Below are 19398 nucleotides of genomic sequence, written 5' to 3'. Positions count from 1 at the left end.
GTTGGTGAGGATGTGGTGAAAAAGGTACACTCATGCATTGCTGGTGGGGTTGCAAATTAGTGCAGCCACTCTGGAAAGCAGTGTGGAGATTCCTTAGAAAACCTGGAATGAACCACCATTTGACCCAGCTATCCCACTCCTCGGTTTATACCCAAAGGACTTAAAATCAGCATACTACAGAGATGCAGCCACATCAATGTTCATAGCTGCTCAACTCACAACAACTAGACTGTGGAACCAACCTAGATGCCCTTCAATTGAAAGGATAAAGAAACTGTGGTACATTTTTAAGAAAAAAGCCACGATACAATGTGTGTGTGTATCTGTTTACAGTTTGTTCTCTATTCTTTTATCTTAACTGATTTTTAAAATAGTTATTCATTCAACAAATATCCCTTGAGTACCTGCCATGGGCCAGGAAATCTCCTGGGCTCTGAGAATACAATAATGTCCTAGAAAGATACAATTCTGGTCTTCATGCAACTTATACTTTTATGAGAAAGTACATGCTAAACAAGCAGATAGGGAGGGAGGGAGGCAGAGCTGCCAAAGGCCATTAGGACTCTGAGCAAACAGAGGAGTGTTATGGAAGAGAATCTGAGGGAGACCACATCTCAGAATTGTCAGGAAAGACCCTGCAGAGAAGTACTTTTCCGGTGAGATCTGAAGACCGAACAGGAGTCAGTCACACAAAAGCTGGGAGACAGCATACAAAGTGAACCAGGAATGCAAAGGGGCCAGTGAATGCAAAGGCCCTGGGGTGGAAAAGTACTTGGCTATTGTATGAACTAGAACACCTGCTTCATCTCAGTTGGCTGGCCACTGGTCACTGATTTGAGTTTGGAACCACATGCAAGAACAGCATGGAGAATTTGACATGAGGCCAGAGAGGGTGGATCACACCAGAAACCTTCACTGTTTTAAGCCAAAATCTGAGGGAGATGAGGGAGAGTGGGTTCTGAAGTCAGAACTATATGGAACCAAGGTCTCCAGAGCACACACTGAGGAAAGTTCTAGAGCTGGTGTTTAAGACAAGTCAGCTCACATCAACCTACATCCTTCATCCCATCATTATCTAGTGATAATAACAATGATCAATACAACATGATCAATACAAACTGTCAATTACAACTCAATGTTTGCTTCCCATGAGTCAGTTCTGTGTCGAGTGCCTGATCGCACTCCCTGCGTTACAGATGGAGAAAACAGGCTCAGAGATGTTGAGTTATGTGCATAAGGTCACAAAGCATCTAAGAGGCAAAGCTAGCACTGGTATCCAGTCTGTCTGAATCCAAATTCCTCCCTCTTTATTGTTACCTTTGTTAGTCTCCAAGTCTGCTGGTAGTGCCTTTTGGCTGGTACTTTCTCCAACAGGATAAAGGAGTCGGAGGGTCATGGTGCAAGAGATGTTTAGCGTCATCTTTAACTTGGTGTGTGTGGGGAAGAAGTGGAAAAAAACTCATGTAATAGTAAGGATCGGCTCAAAGTTACTCAGGATTCTTTTGGTTCCTGTGCTACGCTAGTCAATGTTCAAAGGGCATTGCATAAGCAAACAGCATTCTCATAATCCTGAAACCCGAATTCAAAATGCATTAATTTCTTTTTACCACTAGAGATTCAGAAAAACATGCCACAGTGATGTGATTCTTAAGCGGGCACTTTTGATAATCAGAAAGCTGGAAAATAGAAGGTGAACATTTATATATATTTTAAAATTATGAATGCAAAATAGTAACCAAGAATAAATTTTTACATCAAGGTTATAAGTAGATGAAAAATGACAGTCTATACTAGCAATGCAAACAGACCATTAATTATAGCTGCCTCACAAAGCACCATAGTAATATGCAGTTTGCAATGCTTTACCAAAATTTACATAACTATAGAGTCTGCTCTCAGGTTCCAGAGATTCTATTTTTGATAAGTAGCAATTCAAAAGGTTAGTCACCTCATCTATATTATTATTCAACATTTGTGATTGTGAAATAGTGACACCTTGAATTTACATGTTAGCAAACTAGATAGGCTGCTTCTGACTCTTGCTCATTTATTTTAGCACTGCTGTGTGCCAGGAATTAGGGAGAGTCCTGGGAACACCACAGGAACAAGACACACAGTCTGTGTCCAGGAGAACTGCCAATCCAGAAAGGCAGACAGACAAGCAAACACATAGCCCCAGCAGAGTCTGGAAAGACAATGGAGACAGAGATCCAAATGGCAATATGATGCAAGGATTTCTCTCCCAACCACATAGCTGCAATTGTAGTCCACCAATTAATAAAAGTGACATTAACTGGGCATGGCAGCACATACCTATAACCCCAGAAGGCTGAGGCAAGAGGATCACAAGTGCAAAGCTAGCCTCAGCAAAAAAGTGAGGTGCTCAACAACTCAGTGAGACCCTGTCTCTAAATAAAATACAAAACTGAACTAGGGATGTGGTTAAGTGCCCGAGTTCAATCCCAGGTACGCCCCCTCAAAAATAACAGTGATATTTAAAAAACTAAGCTCTTCTTCCCTTCCCCCTTCTTTCCTTCCCTGCTTTTTCTTTTCTTCCTCCTTCCCTCCCGCCTTTTCTGTATGCCTCCCCCCTCCCTCCCTTTCCTTCTTCCTTCCTTCCACTTTCTTTCAATAACTATATCTAGTAATTAGTTAGTAAAACTATATAATAATATTTTACATGTTTTTAAAACTTACTATGCATCAGGCAATATTATTATCTCATTTAATTTCCACAAAACTCCTGGAAAAAGTTCAATCATTTCCCCCATTTTATAGATGAAATTGAGGCATAGGAAGGTGACACAATTTGCTAAGGTCACATCGGCCAAGTGACTGAACAAAGACCCAAGGGCCGCTGCCTCCAGAATCCAGGCACCAAAGCATAAGGGCCCAGCTCTCTGCACTATGAGGTAGCATTCATGTTCCCACTACCTGGAGCAATGATGCAAGCTCAGTGATTAAAGAACATTTTGGAATTTCTAACAAAGGACTTCTAAAGAAAGAATCTGCCTTTTAAATAACCAGAGAGTAGGTGGTGGGGTGGGGAGGTGGGAGGAAGGAAAGGATGATGAGAAGAAAACATGCAGCATTCAATGCGGGTCTTCTCTGGTTTCCCCCCTCGGGAGCCCGGTGGCCCTCCACGGGCATACATGATGAGAATTGGCATTCTGCTTGATTACGGTGCATCTGTTATGAGGCTCGGAGTGAATTAAGCAAAAACAAAGTAAGAGGGGAAAAAGCCTCCTCATGGAGGCTGGCCCATTGTCCTGTGTGGAGTCAAAGCGGCATTTTCCTTGTTTTTCACCAGGAGGCACACAGGCCCCCTCCACTGCAACAATATTTCAAAACAATTTAAATCAAGCTCGATAGCTAATTATCCTAAGGTCACACTGAAGAACCAAACCACCAGGACATCACAAATCCAAGACTGTCTAAATGTGAAATATTAATTTTTTCCTGTTAAAAAAACAAAGGAGGTAGGGTGAGCTTTTCTTTTTCTCTTTCTTTTTTTTTTTTTTTTTCCTCCCGGAGAATAACTAACTGGCTTTCAGAATTCATCCCAAATAGACCTCTTAACACATTTCACCTCTGCTCTGAATGTTTTAAGCTGGCCCTCTGATTACAAAATGTTCATGTGAAATCTCATCAAGACGCTTTCTTAAGATGAAGAATGTTTTATAAATTGTAATGGCTTTAATCAGAGCCCTCTTTGAAGCTATTTAACTCCACAATGTCGCCCAACCAGCACTTCAATTATCTTACTTATTGACTCTGTATTAATTAAGTATCATTACAGAGACTGATTTATAGACTTTTTCACATCTCTCTCGCCAGATGGTATAGCATTCTCCCCCTCTGCACTCCAGAAAGATCACCTGGACACACTCATCTCTCCCCAGCTGTGTGGTTCATCATCTCTTAGTCATCCCCAAAATGATTGCTCCTCTTCCTCCTCCTCCTCACTCCATTCTATCAGTACAGTACACAAAGGCCATGAGATGTAAAACATAAGCCAGTAGTGTTTACAAAGCCAAGTTCTCTCAACAACTCATTCCCACCTCGGTGAATTGTTAGCCAGTGCAGGGATTTGATTTGCACAGTACAGGGAGAGCCTTTTGCTTCCTTAGCTGATTAAAACATACCGTCTGTTCAATTATCTGGGGCAATGGAGAAAATAACTAGGAAAAAAAAATGAATATTTGGCAATGGCAGTATAACAGACAATTTGGCCTCAGCAGAGTTACCTTCTGAATTATATTTCACTCAGGCTAATGTAAAAATTACTTTGCATGCTCGAGCTCGTGTGCTCAGAAAGCAAGAGGCGGAAGCCCCAAGGTATACTATAGTGCAAAGTAAGCCAGGCTAGAATTTTAAATTGCCTTGGGTGATCAAATACATGGATAATGTAGAAATGGAAATGTTGCACTGTTTTTTTTAATAAAATTTAAAAATCAGATCAATGGGATTTATAGTCATCTTTAGACAAACTCAAAATGTCTAAAATACAAACTGGCTGTGCTACCCTCTAGACCACCTAGACCTCCTCTCGTCTCATCATTGTCCAGGTTCCAATCTGGTATCCTCAGAGCAGAGATCGCGAACTCAAATGCCTTCAGCACCTAACAAGGTAAGATAAAGTACAAATAAAGTAAGAAAAAAAGATTGTGGGAAAAGGGCAAAGGAAAGATGGTTCATCCCATCCATGAAAAGAATTTGGCGGCTAATCTGCTGGGCACAAGTTTGCCCTACAGAATGTGCCAGATATGTCATCAGACCTGTGTTTTCTTTCCAAGTCACAAACCCATACTGTTTCATAAACCATGATTTTTTAAAATATTGAGTTGAACTGATTTTTGATCCTTCCTATCAAACTTCAGCTCCTTCTCCTTCCTCTTCAAATCCAACCAGTTCTCAAGTTCTGTGTTTTGGTTTTTTGTTTTTTTCATACCGTCCCTCCTGCTGTCTCTGCCACTGCCATTTCTGTTGCCATCACCATCATCTCAGTCCTCATTGTTCTGCACTCTAGGGGAGTATCCTCACTTTCCTTCTGCAAAGCGTGTTGTGCACATATGCAGATGAGTCTTTCTAAAAAGTAGTCTTAAACTTCACTGTGCAGCACAATCATCTGGAGGGCTTCTTAAACCTCAGAATGCCGGACGCTACCCTCAGCACTTCTGATTTAATGAATCTCTAGCAGAGGCTAAAGTTAGTGATTTGAACAAGTTCCCAGGTAAGGTTGCTGATTCCTTCCAGGGACCACTTTGAGAACACTATTCCAGAACAGTGCTAACACATTAAGCAGTTCTCCATTTCCTGCACATTACACTGAACATGCCCCAATCTGGTACTCTGGATTCTTCAACTCTGGCCTCTTCCCCTTACCCCAGGGTTCCATTCTTCTGATTTCCTAGGAGACCTGGCTTTAGCAGAAATGGTCTGTTTGTATGTTCCCCAATACATCATGCACTCCCACCTTGCCTTTACCTTGTGTAGAATGTCTTCCCACCTACTTTCTCTTGTTCAAGTTCTGCCGTCTCATTGATTACTCCCCACACTCACACCCTCAATGAAATGAACCCACATTTGATTTCTGCTACCTCTTCTTGACTCCTACCACACTAGCTTTCCAGGTTGCTTGGTGCAAACTAGAGAACATGGAATTTAGAGCAAAAGTTTCTGAGTTTGAATCCTAGTTCTTTCACTAGCTGTGTAACTTGATAAGTCATTTAACCATTCTGAGCCTGTAAAAGAGAGATACCAATACTTACATCTATTGAGTTGCATAAAGAATTAACACAAACAATTTAAGCCTTGAGAAAAGCATAGTACAAAGTCGGCACTTAATAAATGGTCATTCCCTTCTTTCATTCCTTTCTCCTACTCCTGCATTAAGCATTACATATAAAATATGTTACACTAATCACGTATATTTAAACCTTACATCCTTCTCTTTCCTGAGATAGCCTATTTCTGAAGGGGAAAAAAAATGCATGTCTGATTCATCTTAGTAACCCTAGTGCCTGGAAACTTCTGAGTAACTGGTAAGCTCTCAGTAAACATTTACTAAAATATATAAATTTGAGAAATAATGTAAGACAAATGGTTCTATTAAGAAGGTCTCCTCTGTAGAGCCTAAATCTGTAATTAATTACATTGATTTTTAAAATATTTTCCCATTACAAAGAAAAGAGGTGTTTTACTTTCAGAAAAAGTGCTAATGAATCGATGGTCAATGGTGAATGAAAGGTCAGGTTGTTATAAAAACATCAATAAAGGAAAAGTCTTCTCTTTGAAGTCTGAGCACAGAACCACTAATAAAGGTGGTACAGAGAAACAAGAAGAATAACCTGGAGATGCAGCTGGCAACAAGTAATGAGCCTCCTCTGGAGGAATCTATCATGCAGCTATGTGACTAATCTACTTCCAAAATGGCCGACAATTCTGGCGACTACACTGAGAAGTGTCATATCAAACTTCCTTCTAGGGACTCTCTAACTCTGAAGATAAGCAGCAACAAATTACAATACATATTCTGTTCTTTAGCACTGCTTACGTCTACAATACTCCTAGACAGAATCCAACATTGCCCACTCCCACAGTTAAGGGTAAAAATCTTGCCAGGGAGAAAGGAACCATTTTTGTTTTTAGTTGGCAACTGAAAATGTCATTATTCATTAATGTTTTGGTAGAAAAAATATATACATAATCTAGTGTATTGGGCACCTGCTATTTTCTTCAAAATACAGAGCAAAGTTCCCTAGAAGATCAAGTTATTGTAAAGCTTACTACAGAGATGATACAGTTTGATGAGAGTACTAGGAATTGGGTCATGGTTTAGATCTAAAAAATGTCCCCCAAAAAGCTCAATTGTTAGGGAGTGTATCAATGTTCAAAGGTAAAAAGATTGGATTATGAAAGCTGAAACCTCATCCATTTGGTAGATCATTCATTTGAATACTATTGGGTGGTAATTGTAGGCAGGTGGGAGATGGCCTTGGGCTGTATTGTCCCTGGCCCCTTCCTCTCATCAGATGCCATGAACTGAACAGTTTTCCTCTACCATGTCCAATGATATTCTGCCTCACCTGAGACCCAAAGTAATGGTGTCAGCTGACCATGGACTGAGACCTCTGAAACCATGAACCCTAAAATAAACTCTTCCTCCTCTAGAGTGCTCTAGACACATCTTTTGGTTACAGCAATGAAAAGCTAACACAACCTGTTTGTCATCAGAGCCCTGCCATGATTTACTACATAACCTTAGACAAGTTTATTCCTTCAACAGGTATTTCTAGAAAACTATGTATCAAACATTATACTGAATGAATAAAACATAGAAGTAAAAAAAAAAATACACACATACACACACATGCACACACACACACACACTGAAATCAATGTCTTTCTGGAACTTACAGTCTAGTAAGTCTACTATGTAGTCAGGCAGTTGGGGCAGATTGGACAGTTTTTAACCAAATCCATTTTCCTTACACCCTGGGCATAAAGATAAACCACAGTGCACAGTCTCCACAAAATGGCATCCTGACCAGCAGAATATGAGCAGAAGTATGTTATATCCAGTTCAAAATAGGAATAACCATGAAAAACCTCCCTGTTGGTTACTGACTTTCTCTCAACATCCCCTTCTTTGTCCACTGGGTACCGAGGACTCTGAGATCTTGGAGATGTGGAGACAGATGAAAAGGAGCAAACGTCCACCTGCTGAACACTCCTTTGGCACTCTTATGTGAGCAAGAAAGAGATCTCTGCTGTGTTAATTGACTGAGATGTGAAGTTGTCTGTTACAACCAGTAGTCTACCCTGCCAAAGTACGAGCCGAAACTACCCTCAAAACATTGTGATCCAGAGTATATATGAGATGGCATAGGAATACCAAAAAGAGGAGGCTCACCTGGGCTACATTTGATAGCAGGGAGGGCTTCCCAGAAGAGATACTAGGATGAATCTTGAAGAATGGTGTGTGACAGTGAGAAAGGAAAGTGGGGTATTGGAGAAGAAAGCACATGCAGTCATGAAACCTTGGGGAAACATGGTGCATTGGCAAAGTGTTAGTGGCCCCCAGTGACTAGAGTGTGGAGCGAGGCTGGGAAATAGAGCTGCTCAGTCTGTATGTATTGAAATGGCTGCTACAGAGCAGAACCTAAGAGACAGAGTAACTACTAGATATGAGGGACAAGGCAAGAAAGCAAACACAATCAAGGACCACCTGACTTAGAAGACAGATGTTATTTTTACTGAGATAGAAAATGTAGAAGAAAGAAATGAGAGGCTGGATTAAATTTTAAGAAAGCTAGAACAGAGATATCCATGGACCATCCAAAAGAACCAGTAGGTAGCTGGCAATGTGGCAGTAGTATGGATGGGAGAGGTGGGCCTGGAAATTGCCAAAGCACAGAAGGTGATTGAAGCCACAAACATGATGGTAATGCTCAGGTAGAATGGTCAGAGTCAGAAGCCAGAGAAATAGGGAAGGAAGAGTGAGAGAGAAGAGAAAGAAAATGGATGTATAAAAGAAGTCATAAGAGACAAAGAGAAGAAATATTGAAAAAGCAGTCAATAATGACTACTGCTTCAGAGAGGTGCAATAAGACAGTGGCCTGAGAAGCCCATTATATTTGACAATGAGGTGTTATTTGTGACCTTCAGAAGTTCCATTTCAGTGCTGCATTAAAATAGTCTGCAGAGTGATGAGGGGTGAAGACTTGGAGATAGGAATACAGAATACCCTAAAGAAACTTGGTTCTAAAAACTATAAGCTAGAAGTGGACAAAGGGAGTCTATGTCATTTTAGTTTTTACTTTTCGGGGTATAAGATGTAAACACGTTAATATGTCTAATTCTCTGAACTTTTACTTCCCTACCTGTAAAACAGGTATAATGCCCCATCTGCATGACCCTTCGGGATGTAATCACAATAAAATAATATGACATATATGAAAGATTCTAAGGTATTATATAAAGACCGATGTCATTACACATTTATAAATGGTCAAAGAATGGAGTTACAAAGTTAAGTTCAGTGAAATATGGTAACTATAAAATCAGTGAAGAGTTATAATCAGTCTAGATTTGGAAGTATGAAGAAAATGTCCCTTTTATGCATATGACAAATTGTTGACCCCAAGTCTTAGAGGCTGACATTCTGAAGTCACAGGCTAGACAAATCCTACTCCTATGCTGTATCCTTGGTTCTCAAATGTCTTCATTATACCAGAAAAAAAAAAAATTATGCCAATGAACCCTGGCAGATCACTGTGTATTAAGTCATCTGGGAATTTATTAGTCTTACGAGTAGTGGTTCTTAAATAAAGATTTCTGGCAATCTCCCAGTTTCACAAAGCAACAAACTAGCTCCATAATTTCATTCTCATGACCAATGAAATCATGGTGAATGGCCACAGCTTGCTTAGCTTGTTATTCCAAGGGATCGGAGATATTCTGGGAAGTAAGCTAGCCATTTCAGGACTTCCCTCATGGGAAGATAAACCATCCAAAAGAGTATGATCCAATCACTTTTCACTAGTCATAAAACCATTAAAGACTTTACAAAGAACATTATTTTTAGCACTATAGTACCAGTGCAACTAGGTTTTCTCTCATAAAATTCCCAACAAGTGGTTTTAACATGCCCTGTCTTCCTCTCCTGGGAAGACATCTTATCCCTATTTATAAAGGAAAAAAAAATACTCTTTCCTTTTCTCTGCACATTTGTACCACTCCTCTCTCACTGTATTTTCTAGTTGCCGACATCTATTTCTCAGTTATTTTATTTTCAAGGGTGTAGGGTGCTAATTAAGGTCAAGCAGCTGTGTCTTCAGCTCCAAACAGCAATTGTACAGAATAAACTTAGATACTAAAACATAGATACTAGAAATCCAGTCCTGCAACCCAAATAAACATCATCTGCAATTACCTTTGCATTTTTTGAAAATCTTGGGCCAGGCTACAGCACTAAGATGGTACTTCTTTAATCTATGTTACTCAAATATTTTATCTTTAATGTGTGACACAACCATATGTAACAATTAAACTAGGCCAAATGTCTACAGGTCAAGTTTTAGACCTTTCATCCACTGCAATATTGAACTGCATCCTGGGACAGAGAATTGTTAAAACACTTGACTCAGCACAGTGGCACAAGCCTGTAGTTCCAGCTACTTGGGAGGCTGAGATAGGAGAATCCTTGAACCCAAGAGTTTAAGGCCATCCTGGACAACATAGTAAAAGCCCATTTCAAAAAAAAAGAAAAGAAAAGCTGACTAAGAGGAGTTAGTCTCTTAAAAGAATAAAATATAACATTAAAATAAATAAAACACTTTGATAACACTTAAATCAGGGTAATAAAGAATAAAAATCTTACATTGTTCTCAAATAATGCTACCAAACATTGATGCAGACCTGTAAAGATAATCAAGTATCTTTTCTAAGTTTACTTAATTTAATCTTAAAATGATCCTGCACATTTCTTCTTCTTCATCATCATCATTTGCCAGTGGAGAAGTGTGAGGCCCAGAGAACTTTAAGAAACACTAAAGTTGCTCATAGGGCTTTCAGTGGCAGAGCCAGGTCTATATCCAAGTTCCTCTAGTTCCCCAGCTCTTTTCATTACTGCAGAAATGGCCCCCACCATGTTATCCGCTCTATTTTTATTTCACTTCTCTAGCAACGTGGAAAGTAGCTTGGCTTCCTCTGAAGTCATTAGGAATCCTGATGAAACACAGACGTGAAGTCAACCCACCCTCCAGTGAAAATACACAGTGTATTAGTTATATAAGGAATGTTAAAGGATGGTTGTGAATGTGGAAAGCTTTCTAAAAGAATGCATAAATGATACTTGGAATCCCAAAAAGGCCAGAGAAGATATTGCAAACAAATGACCAAATATGAAATGGGGGGAAATCCATGAACGATCAGTATTTTCATTTGAATGGTTTTATTTTTATTTCATAAGGGCTCCTCTTTCATGGAAAAGATTTTTAAAAGATTTCAAACAAATGCCATAACCAACCTGTAGATGGAGAAGGATGCCACTGACCGAATGAGGGATGCCAAAGCCCCCACCTTGGCAGCTTCCACAGCCCCCCGGACGCGGTATTGCACCGTCATGGCGTAGCTGATGTAAGGCTGGTTATAAACAACGATCTTCCCTCTTGCTTCTGGGGCCCTTCTCTGCAGTTCATCAAAAGAGGTCACCACCAGAACTTCTGCTATAATGCCTAGAAATAAAAATCAAACAAGAACTAACTTATGGTTTCCCAGCAGCCAGGTGGAACTGGTGCACAAAAGGTCACACATGCTTTGTCCACTACATCTGGCAAACTTGTTTGAGAAGATCAAAGTTTTAGAGCCATTTACCCTGGGAGAAAGATTATGGGGTTAGCATTCAAAATAATATAACATACAACTCAAGTTTTTCACCTCACTTGACCAGCTGGTACTAAATCACTAATTGCTTGGAAAAACAGCCACTTTTATTTTCTTCTTCTTCTTTCCCACCCTAAGAAGTCATGCATTTCATGGAATGACACTACTTATTTATTTTTAAAAAGGCATTTTAGAAAGTTCCTCTTGAGATTAATGAAACACATATTTATCTTTTCATGAAACTATTTTGATATGTTGCTAAACAACCTTCAGTGACATCATGCAAAAAACGGCACTTTGTGAAGAACACTCTTAAGAAGCCAATGTTCCTTGTAAATCCAACTTTTAACAAATGGTTAATGTGACTTCTCCCAAGAATCATGGAGAGTCAGCTTGTTTTCTTTCCTCCTTTCTATAAAAACATTCTTAAAGGATGTGGAAACTTCCCATGCTTCTCATTTTACAGTCCTCATTCATCACCCAACACGTTACTACTCTTCAAATAAAAATCTCGAACATGTCATATAATTGTCCTGTTGACTTGGGGAAACATGCCTGCTTTCCTCAAGACCTGACCAAAGTTTCCTGATAGGGAAGAGAGTTTCACATATTCCAAAAAGTCATTCAAAAAATGCCACACCACCAAAGAGCCTATTTGATAGAGCAGTTAAGAGTGACAAAGAAAAATATTTGGGAACAATACCAGATGCAGTGGTTAAATAAGACCATTTAAAAGAAAGTGGTAGACAACTACCATTTTTGGCTTTAACCAGGCAGTCACGAAATACATTGGTAACACCTGAAGTATCAACATATATTTCTCCTATTTCCTTAATGTTATAAATGACAGAACTATATTTCTTTACTTTTTCTTTTGAAAACTTAACTTATGGTTAACTAAGATGTCATTAAAATGCTAACTGCTGCTTGGAAAATCCTTTTAAAATGCATTGCAGGTACTGGAGAATTCTCGCCTTCAATACAGGCCCCATCATAATGGTCCCTTTGGGCAGGTTCCTCTCTTACTTCCGGCCGGGTTTTATACATTTACTTTAAAATGATTAGCTACAAATCTGTACACATGTCTCCACCAACACTCAGAACTCAGAATTTAATTTATGATCTAAGAAAATCAGTGTACAATTATGGAAAATAAGGAAACCTCCAGCTCTTTATATGATAAATGTGCATAAAAATACAAATAAGGAGTCAACTAGACAGATTCTGAGATTCATAACTTTCTGAAACCTGGAGTTACCTTGAAATTTGACTGGTGTTGTTGTTGGCATAGTGCAGGAATTTTGCTGATGATTTTCAGCTGCTCCTAATGAATAACAGGTTCAATGGTCTGCCCAAGGGATGTCCCAGCAAATGGGGTAATTTTGTGTCTGAATTAGAGCTGCTAAAAATGAAGTCAAACTTCTATAAAATTTCAAAATTAAAGTCATACAAGGGTGGTACTTCACTACTATAGTCTATACTTCAACTCAAATTTTAACAAAGGAGAGCCAAAAGCTAACCTAGAGAACGCAGTTGTCAATGCAAATCACTAGTAGCAACTACAGGTCAAAGCCTGTCACCATGAATGTGGAAGAGTTTGAATGAGTCTGTTTCCCTGAAAGCTGAGAGTCATCTCTGATTGCTGTCTCCTTCATGCCCCAATGATAAAATCAATCCTCAATTACTAATACTTTTAGCCCTTAAAAATTAGTATCAACTGAATCCATGTCCCCTGGTCCAACCCATTACACTATCTGACCTCAGGCCCTCTTTATCTCCTTTTGGATTCTTACAAGCCCCTCCTCCTCAGCCCTCTCACACCACTGGCACCCCAACTTCCAGTCCAGTTCCCCAAAATGTAACCTACACATTTTCCCAAATGGACTACTTGAACTACTGAGAAGCCAGATCTGCCAACAGAACCATCACCCTGTCCCTCTCCCTGCTCTGCTGAAAACACATCTCTCAACCTACCTCTACAGGCACTGGCTCCTATTTATTTTAAGCTTCAGTACCACAAATCCTACAAGTTCTCACTCTCATCCTCTGCTATTCTACTCCTTGGTGTCCAAGGTACGTGGTACGTCCTGTCTATTGACCACATTCTCTCAACATCTTCATGTTATCCACACCTATTTTTCCCTCAAGCTTCCATGCAAGAATCATTTCTCTAGGGAGCATTTCCCAGTTTCCTGCTTCCTTTCCTATCTCCTCACTCCTGTCCCTGGGAAGGCTGGGTCATATACCAACTTCCTCCAGATTTTTAGGACAAGCTCAGCATAGTTGGGTACTAGACAAATGACACTCTCTATGTGGCTCTCTCTACTGCCCAAACTGAATTCCTTGGGCTTTGGAACCATGTTCATTTTCATTTGTATCTCCAGGGACTAACAAATTTCTTGGCCTATGGATAGACAATTGGGCATTAAACATTCCTGGAATGCCATTGCTCCAAATAAGGGGTCATCGACTGAACCAAGGGCCTTCCCATTAATGTGCAATCTTACCTTTAAAGGTGGACTGCCCTTTTAAAGGTGGACTGCTCCTTCCATTAACTGCATAACTATTCTCTTATAAATACAGAGCATATCAAAAGAAAAGCTCAGTATTTTCATTTTTAGCAACTCTAATTCAGACACCATAGTAAGTCAGCAGTCGGATTCTCTTACCACCCAGAGGAGAGTAGAGCTGTAGCACAATAACCAGGCAAAAGCAGCACTGGGCAATCTTGATATAAATTCCAAGAATGAAATTTAGGTTCCTGAACATAAGATAGCTCTTCAAATCTCTCTTAGAGCTTAGGTACCCTTCCTTAACTCTATATTCTATATCTGGTATTTAAACCTAAGATCCGTGAGAAACAACAAATCAAAACAACAAATCAAAAGAAGATTGGCCTGAAAACTGACAGCAGTACCATAAAAAATCCAAAGTCAGAGATGGAAACATGCAAAACGACAAATATTAACAGAACTTTCCACAATGATGGAAATATTTTACATCAGTGCCATCTAACACAGTAGCCTCTAGCCACATGTGGCTATTGAGCACTGGAAATGTGACTAGTGTGATTGAGAACATGACTGTCAAATTTAATTTTAATTTATTATGTTAATTAATTTTAATTAATGTATATTTCCATTTAAACAGTCACATGTGGGTAGCACTCACAGTCACCGCAAGCTCTGGCCCCTGCACAGGGCAAATACCTGAGAGCATCTTTGCTGGCCCCAAAGGACTTGATTGGTGACAGTTAATAACAGACATGAGTCACACTGATAATTTCCTCCAGTAGTCACGGAACAAGTGGACCGTATTCGGTAGCCATTGCTGTACAAAGCAGGGTGTGTACAAAATATCATAGGAAGATGTTTGCCCAAATTAAACAAAATAACACCAGGCCATTGGAAAAACTTCACTCTTCTGAGCTTGCATTTTGACATGTCACTCCAAAGGGAATATTCACTGGTGCTCTCCTACAAATCAGTAGGCTCCTACTCCTCACTCTTCCCACTCACCAACCTAAAAGGCAGCTTACAAAAACCTCTGAGGACACACAACCAGGGTCATGTTCACAATAAGGCCTACCCCCAAATTCCTATTCACAATCACAACCTGTTCCCCACCTTCTGTCTCTCTTAGCTCCCTGAATTTCTTCATATCCTTTAACAGCATCCAGTTGTACCCACTACCATAATGTAAGGCACACATAGGGTAGACATTTTTGTCTACTGTCTTCATTAATGTTACCGAAGTGCCTGAAATGATGCCTGGCATGTGTGTGTGTGTGTGTGTGTGTGTGTGTGTGTGTGTGTGTGTGTGCATTTGTGAAACACACACTGAATGAAGAGAAATAAAAAAAATATTAATAAAAATATGCCTCATCCCTTATCACCCTCCAAAAATGCATGTTTCCAAGGAACTTACATATTTCTGTAGGTGAGATTAATATTAATGGCTATATTTAAGTGACCATTATTTATGTCAACATTCACAGAAGCTCTACTAAGTACCTTATGTAAGGATTCTGAGGTTCCAAGAGTTAATACAACTACTAGGTGTGGGAGCTGAGATTTGAGTTAACGGTTTTGTCTGAATCTAAGGGTCATGCTCCTTCCATTAACTGCATAACTATTCTCTTATAAATACAGAGCATATCAAAAGAAAAGCCAAGTATTTTCATTTTAAGAGGAATAAAAAGGAAAAAGAAATAGTTATACAGTAGCCTACCTAAGTTGTCAGGCATCAGTTATCTTCCAGAAGCCCTCTCATATATCAGGGTACTATTATCACAATGGGTCCCAACCTACTCACAGGGGAGCAGGGAGGGGCTCTTCACTTTAGGGTGAGATGTTACAGTGCTGAAAAGGATTAAAGTAGTTAATTTCTGAAGAGAATGTGGGACCAAAGCTAAAAATATCCATAAAGTGACTCTCTTGGCTATAGCCTCTTAAATCACAAAGAGTACAAAAATCCTCAGGTTCCTTTTTATCTTTCACACCTAATTTTCAAAACTGATCAATTCATCTTTAAGCCACTTACCTTGTGTGTGATTACTGTTTGCAGTCTCCCTGCAGAGACAACAGATGCTAACCAGTGTGGTATTGGCTCAGGTCATCTGTTCTATGGGGAATTTGATAGAGACCCACTCACCATCTCTTCTGACTTAATTCCTTCCAAACACAGTTAATAAGAAATCTAGACATGGTAGTGCATGACTGTAATCCCAGCTACTCCAGAGACTGAGAAAGGAAGATGGGAAGTTCAAGGTCAGGCTGTGCAACATAAAGAGACTGCCTCAAGAATAATAATAAAAATAATAATAATAAGAAGAAGAAGATAGTGAAGGGAGAAATCTTTGTTTTCTACTATTGAAAGAAAAAGACAGAAAAACATGTCTCTGGGCCTCAACTCAATGTGGTAGGTTTTAGGAAATTGATTCTGATTCAGAAGAAGGCTTAACCCCCAAACAGGAAGTAGTCTAGCCCTACCCAAAAGGAAGCCCAGCTTCATACTCTTATCACCAAATCTTCCACCCGGTGCACTATGAAAGATAACTAGGTCCCTGGAATGGTCGGCCTTTCCTGAACTCAGAATGACAGAGAAGGGAAAACAGTTGTTCTTGGAAACTCAGTGTTTTGCCTAACATGGTAAGGAAATTGCAAATTCAAGGCCAGGCAGATAAAAGCACATCAGATGTTGCTTTCTGAGGGTTCATTTGTTAATGGAGAATATTACAATTGTGCAATGTACTTTTCATGGAGGAACTAGTCTAAAAGATTCAAATTAATTCAACAAGTTTATAGCCTTCCTCCTAGGCCAGGACTTCATGCTAGGCAGTGTGGACAAAAGGAAGATGAGTAAATTTCAGTTCCCACTTTAAGAATGGTATGAGCCAGGGAAGAAAAATGGGTAAACAACAACTTTTCCAAAGACTCAGGATGTCACAAGCACTAAATTAAAGTCTAGCATAACATCATGAAATGACAACATAGATTAGTTTAAATTCTGACTGGGAAGAATCTAGGAAGTTTCCTGTAAGAAGAAACTTTAAGTGGGATTTAGAAGATTTCAGACACCTGAAAATGAGGGAAAGGGCATTCCCAGGTAAAGAACAAAGAAGCGAAGAGAAAAATACATGAAACATCTATTCACTTACAGTGAATAGGAGGCTTCCTGCCAGGGCCCAGACACTAAAAAAAAATCTTCCAATTTTTAACCAAGATATTTATAGTCCTTCATTCTCCTCTACGAATTCCAGGGAAGGAAGAGATGTGGTCTCCTTGAAAATTTTTCAACAATTAAAAAATAAAACTCAACTGTTGGTTTGATTGAAAGTTGGATGAATGAGGGGCTCTGCACAGCTCCAAATGGTCACTGGAGGCACATGACCCATCCTCTCCAAGCTGTGTCTCCTGAGGCCTGGCTCCAATTAAACCTGGTCTGTCAGCCTTACAAGACCCAACTGCATCAAAATCTACAGGCACAGTAAATTACCACCAACTCTAGAGAGGACGCCGTTTGCCTGCCAGGGTGCTAAGCCATCTTGTCACACTGACATCAGGGGCCAAGCTGCAAGTAGAGCAGCTTGTCTACTTTAATCTCTGAAATGCAGAATTCATAGCAAGATTTTTGCTGTTTATGGACAGTATCTAGCATAGGGCCACGAGGCTTAACTGAGCATTAAGGCAGAACATGAGTTTTACAGGGACCCATCTCAGCAACACGCAGCATCTACAAGCATGGAGCACAGTCTGGTCCCTAGAAAACCTCTGGCCTTAAAATCCAACTGCTGCCATTTTCACTTCAGCAGCATAAAGAGGCAATCAGACCCAGGAGGACCTCGATTACTTTAGCAGTTATCACAGGAAACATTTCTACTCTAAAATATGAGTTGGACTCTTTGTCAGAACGAGTTGGTTGCTTTGAAACATGATTGACATGGCTGCTTTCTCCCCAGCTGCTGTATGTTTCCTTGTAAGGATGACTGGTATGGGTGGGTAAGGGATTTTGCAAAACCCACTGTCATTTAACACATCTTCTCAAATGAGTAGCAGGAAGGCACCATGCAACCAGTCACCTTCAACTTCAAGTGGTGGTTAAAGAGGACAATCCAGGGGCCTCATGATGGCTGGATACAGAGGCAAGTTAGACTTACTTAGGTAGACTCACACAGCGCTGATTATAGGAGTCTGGGGGCATGGCCGACTTCCCGGAAAGGTGAAATCTGCCAAAGGAATGTTAATTGGCTAGGAGACATTGGCAGGGAAGATAGGAAGCTGAAAAGAGGACAGAGATCAAAGTCGGTAGAGTGTGAGGTCCAGAATGACATGAGAGGCTGGCAGAGTTGGGGTGACATTACGTGGAAGCCTGTAGCTATATTAAGTAATCTGGGTGGGAAAAGAGAAGTATTTTGGATTCACAGTTTGAAAGTGTCACGAGGCTTAGTGTGATGAAAAGCTTGGAGGAGGGAAGGAAAGGTATGGAAGGGCATTTAAGGTCCTACTGCCACATTTTGGCTAAGATGAGATGACAGTGGCTTAGACTAGGTGGGCAGTAGGGATACAGTCCAGTGGGCCATGTTGAGCAACAGCAGGGAAGGCACTCTGTTCTCTCTCATGGGGTAACTGGCTTCATGGAGCTTTGTGCTTCGCTGACCACACTGCCCACTCTGGGCAAAGACCGTCTTCCTATGGAAATTTGTGTGTAACTGAAATTTAGTAATCAGATATTCAAAAAACAAAGAAATACTTTTTAAATTTTTAAGGTGAATTATTTCAATAAAGCAAGTAATCACCTTACTCTATAATTTAAAAATAAGGTATTTTATATAATTCACTATGCATTTTTCAAGATATACTTAATAGAGGATGTTTCTTCATTGGAATATCCTGGTATGAATTCCAGCCATAAAGCTCACTAGCCTGTTGATCCTATCCTATAAAATGGGAATCACACTATTATTGGCATCAATAGGCTTCTCATGAGCATCATATGAAATGAGGATGATAAAACCACTTTAAGGCATTAAGGTATATATTTAAGGGCTCTAAACATATATGTACTAGGTATAAGCAGTTATTATATGATTTATTTTAAAATTTCACTTGGAAACAATAGCATAATTTTTAAAAAAAATGGATATGACTTTAGTAAAGATTGAGTCTTCTTGGCTTAGAGCAGAGCTGTTCCTTATCATGTCAGACAGCTCTAGTTTTTACTAAACCAATAATTTAGCCACTATATCATAAAGGCCCCACATAAGGTTGCAGCAAAGCTGAGCAGTTTCCATGGGTCTACATGACAACAAGGGGTACATAGGCAGTGATGGAGGGGTGGGTGAGAGAAGCAGGAAATGGCCTTTTGGGGGAAGCAGCATCAGAACAGGGTATGGGTGCAAGAGATGCATAGCCCTATCCACGACAGACCCGTGAAACACTATGATTTCCTCTCCCTTCCTCTTCAAAGGATAACACATTCCCACCAACTGCCTAAACTGTAAACTACAGG

The 19398-nt window shown here is 39.9% G+C and overlaps 1 protein-coding gene across 1 annotated transcript in view; it reads right to left on the bottom strand.

The window, feature by feature from the left end:
• Window positions 1–19398, bottom strand: part of CPQ (carboxypeptidase Q) — a 458745-nt gene that overhangs the window by 307738 nt on the left and 131609 nt on the right. Inside the window, exon 3 of the mRNA XM_079126296.1 lies at window positions 11033–11240. Coding sequence (XP_078982422.1) covers window positions 11033–11240 — 208 coding nt within the window. The remainder of the gene's footprint in view (window positions 1–11032; window positions 11241–19398) is intronic.

Source organism: Sciurus vulgaris (assembly GCF_902686455.1).
Source record: "Sciurus vulgaris genome assembly, chromosome: 1".
Classification (NCBI taxonomy): domain Eukaryota; kingdom Metazoa; phylum Chordata; class Mammalia; order Rodentia; family Sciuridae; genus Sciurus; species Sciurus vulgaris.
The sequence above is the reverse complement of the archived record's forward strand: the minus strand, read 5'-3'. Positions and strand labels throughout refer to the sequence as shown.